This window comes from Phocoena sinus, chromosome 4 (assembly GCF_008692025.1).
Source record: "Phocoena sinus isolate mPhoSin1 chromosome 4, mPhoSin1.pri, whole genome shotgun sequence".
NCBI lineage: Eukaryota > Metazoa > Chordata > Mammalia > Artiodactyla > Phocoenidae > Phocoena > Phocoena sinus.
In genome coordinates, this window is record NC_045766.1 from 139,943,184 (window position 1) to 139,949,183 (window position 6,000).

At 50.2% G+C, this 6,000-nt stretch overlaps 1 protein-coding gene across 2 annotated transcripts in view; it reads right to left on the reverse strand.

Annotated features, from left to right (window-relative positions):
* Positions 1-4,737, reverse strand: part of BRWD1 (bromodomain and WD repeat domain containing 1) — a 119,899-nt gene extending 115,162 nt beyond the window's left edge. For both annotated transcript variants that reach the window (XM_032631477.1, XM_032631476.1), the window contains exons 1-4: positions 4,558-4,737; positions 4,405-4,463; positions 4,239-4,268; positions 4,016-4,075 (exon numbers count right to left, since the gene is read on the reverse strand). In XM_032631477.1, coding sequence (XP_032487368.1) covers positions 4,016-4,075; positions 4,239-4,268; positions 4,405-4,463; positions 4,558-4,606 — 198 coding nt within the window. In that variant the 5' untranslated portion in view covers positions 4,607-4,737. The remainder of the gene's footprint in view (positions 1-4,015; positions 4,076-4,238; positions 4,269-4,404; positions 4,464-4,557) is intronic.
* Between the last annotated feature and the right edge of the window lie 1,263 nt (positions 4,738-6,000).

The window sequence follows — 6,000 nt, forward strand, 5'->3', positions numbered from 1 at the left end:
ATTTAATTAATATTAAGTTGGTGTTAAATATTTTAAGATTTAATTCTTGTGACAAATTAAACACTAATCAAAATGTAAAAACAAATATACTTGTTCCTATATGTTACTAGACTTCTAAAATTTGTAAATGAACATAAAAGTTTAAAAACTATGACCACTTACAATTCTAATAAACCAGATACTGATTTCAATACAAATAACTCTGAAGACTTTCCCTCACACAAAAGGCCTACTCAAACATTATTTTAAAATATATATATCAAGGGACTTCCCTGGTGGCACAGTGGTTAAAAATCTGCCTGCCAATGCAAGGGACACGAGCCCTGGTCCGGGAAGATCCCACATGCCGCGGAGCAACTAAGCCCGTGCGCCACCACTACTGAGTCTGCGCTCTAGAGCCCGTAAGCCACAACTACTGAGCCTGCGTGTTGCAACTACTGAAGCCCACGCGCCTGGAGCCCGTGCTGTGCACCAAGAGAAGTCACCGCAACGCTCGCCACAACCAGAGAAAGCCCACGCACAGCGACGAAGACTGGACGCAGCCAAAAATAAATAAATGACAACTTAATGACGATAAATCCCCTAATGACAGGCTACACTATACGAATCTTCTGATGTTTTTTTTTTCTGGTTAAGAGATTGCCTACAAAAATTGATCTATCATGTTGCTCAATCACAAACTATATCAAATCACTTTCCCCTTTTTAAATACACCTCTCCTTTTACAAACCTAGTCCTTCCCAATTCCCACGCCCAGTTCTATACTTCTATTTCACTCTTCCCCTTTCTTCACCACCTATAAATCATAAAAATTCCAATTAAATTCACAGGCCCAACTGCTAATCCAGGGTTAGGTATTGAGAGATAACTAGTCTCAATTCTCCTGAGAAGTATCAAAAACATTCTTACTTCCAAAGTACATGCTGGAATAACAGCATGGTCACAAGTCTAAGATAAACTGTATCTTTGTAAACAGTGATATGGGAAATCACCTGAAAGGCTTTAAAAAATAGTAATGTCCAGCCCCACCACAAAGATTCTTATTTAACTGGTCTGGGGCATAGCCTGGGCATCCAGATTTTATAAAGCTCCCAGGTGGTTCTGATCCAAGAAAGCGAACTACTGAGAAAAAGGAATAAATTAAACAAAGTAAAGAAACAAACAACATTATAAGAAACAATCAGACAAAACCAATATGTGAAACATTCTACAGAATAACTCAGTCTCTTCAGTAAATCAACAGCACGGGGAAAAAAATACTATGCAAGATAAAAAGAGATTTAATTTTGGCCCAATGCATGGAACTTCTGAAGCCCAATTCAAGCCAAATATAAAAAAATAAATAAGTATAGCAAATTGGGGGACTTCCCCAGGGGTCCAATGGTGATGCCTCCGTGCTTCCACTGCAGGGGGCGCAGGTTCAATTCCTGGTCAGGGAAGTTCCACATGCCACAGGGTGAGGCCAAAAGAAAAAAAAAAAAAAATTGCTAATGAATTTGTTTATGATATATGCAGATTCATTACATTATTCTCATTTGTGTATATTTAAACACTTCTTAAAATATTTTTTTTTAAAAAAAGGAGACTTTGTTGGAGAACTAGAAGCTACTCATACCCTTGACAAAAGAATAATTCTCTATACAGGAAACTCATCCTCTACCATTTAGTGCTGGGAGAGGAGAAGGCAGGAAGGTAAAGGAGGAAGAGGATACCCATCAGACAAATCATCCAGACAATGAGAAGACATATGTCGCAGCCACATCATAGGGATATATCACAAAGAGAGATTCTGAATAATTTAAAGCAGAATTTTAAGTTTTAAGCAATTCTACCAGCAAAAGCCAAAAAATATACAAATCTATTTTTAAAGAAACTTTTCCAGTAGTTACAGCATTATACTTATTTCAAAATGTAAGCAATTTTCTCTTCAGCAGCATGACTGCACTGTCATGTCAATGATACTTTTCTGGGGAGGGAGGTGGGAGAGGGTTGGATTGGGAGTTTGGAATTAGCAGTGCAAACTGGTATATACAGAATGAATAAACAACAAGGTCCTACTGTACAGCACAGGAACTACAGTCAATGTCCTATGATAAACCATGATGCAAAATATGAAAAAGGATGTATATATGTGTATAACTGAGTCACTCTGCTGTACAGCAATAATTAACACATTGTAATTCAACTATACTTCAATAAAAAATAAATTTAAAAAATATTAATGCTTTTCTGCTTCATTGACAACACTGTTTTCACCTAATAACAGGAGTAAAGCAATAAAACGGAGCACTCCTTTAAACATTTCCTTAAGTCTCAAAATGTCAAACTCAAGAAAACATAAAAACTGCCATGATACAGAACCTTTAGAGCTCACTTGCTTGAAAATATTCACTTTTAAGTGTTTGCTTCAAAAAAACTCTAGGAAGGCAAATATTAAAACTGGAAATTGAAATAGAATCTTTTGTTACATTCAACCAACTTTAACTGTTAACAGAAGTGTTCAGTATCTATGAAAACAGAAACAGACTCACAGACAGAGAACAGACTTGTGGTTGCCACAGGGGAGGGGGAGTAGTGGAGGGAAGGACTGGGAGCTTGGGGTCAGCAGATGCCAACTATTAATATAGAGAATGGATACACAACAAGGTACTACTGTAGAGCACAGGGAATTAGATTCAACATCCTGTGACAAACCATAATGGAAAGAAATGTGAAAAAGAACGTATATATAACTGAATCACTTTGCTGTATAGCACAAATTACCTCAACATTGTAAATCAACTATACTTCAATTAAGTTTTTAAAAAAATACTTAACTGTTCACATACAGATAACAAATCCCCCTATTTCTGTTCTTTTGTATAATTCAACAATGGTGATCATATTCTACCAACTTCTGCTTGCAGGTATTAGAACTGTGGTAAAAAATCATTCAGGAACTCTTTTTTTTCCCCCCAGTTGTTTTGTGCATACAAGATGCTGAATATGACCTGGCAACTAAAGAAATCCTTTGTCCTAATATACAAATTGGAAAAATATTTTCCTGAAAAATGTTTTATTTCACTAAGGACAAAACAAGTGAATCAAACCAAATCATATACTGTGAGAGCAACTAAAAAAGACGACAAAATACAATGGAAAGAGAACTGTAATCTACGTTAAATGGTGCTCCAGAAAGAGAAACTGCGTATTTAGAGCCTATATTAAGTAACATACACCAAACAGCAACGTAAAAATTCATCACGTCGGGGGTTTCCCTGGTGGCGCAGTGGTTGAGGGTCCGCCTGCCGATGCAGGGGACACGGGTTCGTGCCCCGGTCCGGGAAGATCCCACATGCCGCGGAGCGGCTGGGCCCGTGAGCCATGGCCGCTGAGCCTGCGCGTCCGGAGCCTGTGCTCCGCAGCGGGAGAGGCCACAACAGTGAGAGGCCCGCGTACCGCAAAAAAAAAAAAAAAAAAAATTCATCACATTAACTTTCCTAAGGCATTCAACAAGTGTGGCACAGTTTACAGCGGCACAAGTATTGGAGGAGCGGCACAGTCTCACAGCAGCCAAGATTTTTTATTACTCTGCTGGGGGAAAAAAGAGGAACATTTCTCCACCTTTCAGACACCGAAGCTTCTATTCCTAGGAACAAGTGGTTGGAGGAGATGGGCGGGGCAAAAAGAGGAAGACCAATCACAGGTCGAGTTACAAGTCGGGTTCAGGAGAAACACGGATGAGAGCAGCTCGCTGAATGGCTGGCGCGCCCCCGGCTCTCACCAGAAGCACCGCACCTGGGGACCCACCCCGCCACCTCGCCCCCCGGAGCCGTTTCCTACCCAAACAAACCCGGCCACCCCAAAGCAAAATACTACCTACAGGGGGGAGTCCCGTCGTCCCGGTGACGCCCGGGCCGCCCTCCCGCCCCCTCCGAGCGCCGCTCGGTCACTTCGCCCCTCCAGCAGGAGACCAGAAAAGGGGGCGGGGGGCGGGCGGTCGGAAACACCGGGATGGAAATGTCAAAACTCTCACCAATTCCTCGTAGCTCCTGTTGTGCTCGTTGCCCTCCCAATCCAACCTCTTCGGCAGCAACTGCAAAGACCCGAGACGCACACGAGTGACCACCGCGCGGGGCCGGGCGGGGGGCGGGGGGCGGCGGGGCGGGGAACGGGGGAGCCGGGCGAGCGGCCCCCGGGCAGGGCCGGCAGGGGACGCAGGGGACGCGGCGGGCCGGGCGCCGCCGCGCAGCACAGACCTGGTACTGCTCCAGCTCCTGCACCAGCACCTGCAGCCGAAGAGACGCGCAGTTAGGGGGGCGGGGGCCGTACCCCGGTCCGCCAGGCGCCCTCCTCCCGCGACCCCAGGCGGCGGCGGGGCCGCGACCGCCGGAGCGCGGCCGCCGCCCGCGGGCCCGCACTCACCTGGGCGGCTCTCCGACACGGGCCGGCCGATAGGTACCGAGCGATAAGGAAGTACAGCTCTGCGGGGAGACGGGGAATCGGGTCAGGAGCGGGCGCGGCGGCGGGGAGGGGGCCGCGGCCGGGGCGGGGGTAGCCGCGGGCGGCGCGTCTTACCCGACTCGATGAGGGGCACCGGGCGTCGGGCGGGCGAGGACTCCGCCATGGCCGGGCGCGGAGCCGGGGCGGGAGCGGGTGAGCGAAGCGTGTAGGCCGCGCCGAGGCCTGACCGGGCCGGCGTCTCTCTACCTCAGGCGCGCCGCCGCCGCCGCCGCCGCCGCCGCCGCCATGCCGTGCGCGCCGCCAGCGCCTCCGCGAAGTAGTGCGCCTGAGGGAGAGAAAGTAGTTCCTCCGTGGGGGGCCGCCGGCGCCACCGGACGAACGGCGATCGGGCCGCGGCTGGAAAAGCGAGCCTCGCCTCCCTCTCCTCCGCTTCAGGGGGCGCAGGGCGGAGACTATGTGCGCCAGGGGCCGAGCCCCGGAGGAGGAGGCGCGTGGGGGAGGGGAGCGCGCGTGGCCGGGATCCCTGCGCGCGGTGAGAAGGCACCCGGCCATTGTGAGGCGGCGGCCCGACTGCGCTGAGGGGCGGGCGGCGGGGGCGGAGGTCGGGTGGGGGTCGTGCGGGGGCGGGGGCGGGAGAGGGGGCGGGAGAGGGACAGGTCTCCGCTTCAGAGGCCGGAGCGGACCCCCCTCGACGTGGAAGCGGGGGTCCCAGGGCGCGCGGCGGGTGCGGCGCGTTCGCCAGCTTCGGGCTCTCGGAAAGGACCTCACGGACGGTCATCTGGGGCCAGTGTGTTTGCCCCCCACGGAAGATCGCTTGCTTCGAGGACGCGAAACCCTTACACCTGAGAATCGTGTCGCCCGCAAAGAGAAGGCCGGCCGAGAAGCTTTCCCCCGAGAGTGGAGGAGGGATGTGGGGAAGTCACAGGATGGGGGTGGGGACCGGGGGGCCGCGGACACTGAGCCTCTGTAGCTTGGAGAGCACAGCAAACGTTTACTAAGAGTCCACGTTGCCGCGTGCAGTAGAAGAAGATAGAATCATGAGGCCGAGCCGCAGTCCTAGGAGAGCCCAGCAGTCTTGTAGAAAGGGTTAAAGAAAATGCAATACAACGCTGAGGATGTCAACTTCTTTAGTCCGGGAAGGCAGTCCAGGCCGGCGATGACTTAGCCGGATAGGAAGGCGGATGGGAGGAAGTGGGCAATAGACACGCAGCAGCCCAGTCCCCTGAGGGACACCCGGGGCGGAGCGGGGGGGGGGGGGAACCATGCGTCACTAGGATGCTCTTGGAAGACAGTAGTAGGATTTGAGGCTGGAGCAGTGCACAAGGGTCCAGAAAATTCCCTTAATGCCGTGGTAGGCTGCGGATTCATTCACTCGGCATAGCCAACGAGCCCTATTCGGAATCCTAAGGTACAACAGCGAGCAAAATACTGTCCTCGTGGAGAGGACATTGTAATCCCAATTCCTACGCAGTAGAATAACAACCACAGCATAGAAAAGTTAAAGGTAGTGGTTTAGAGCAGACCCTGGAGTGGGACTGACCCTGGGCCATGCCGGGC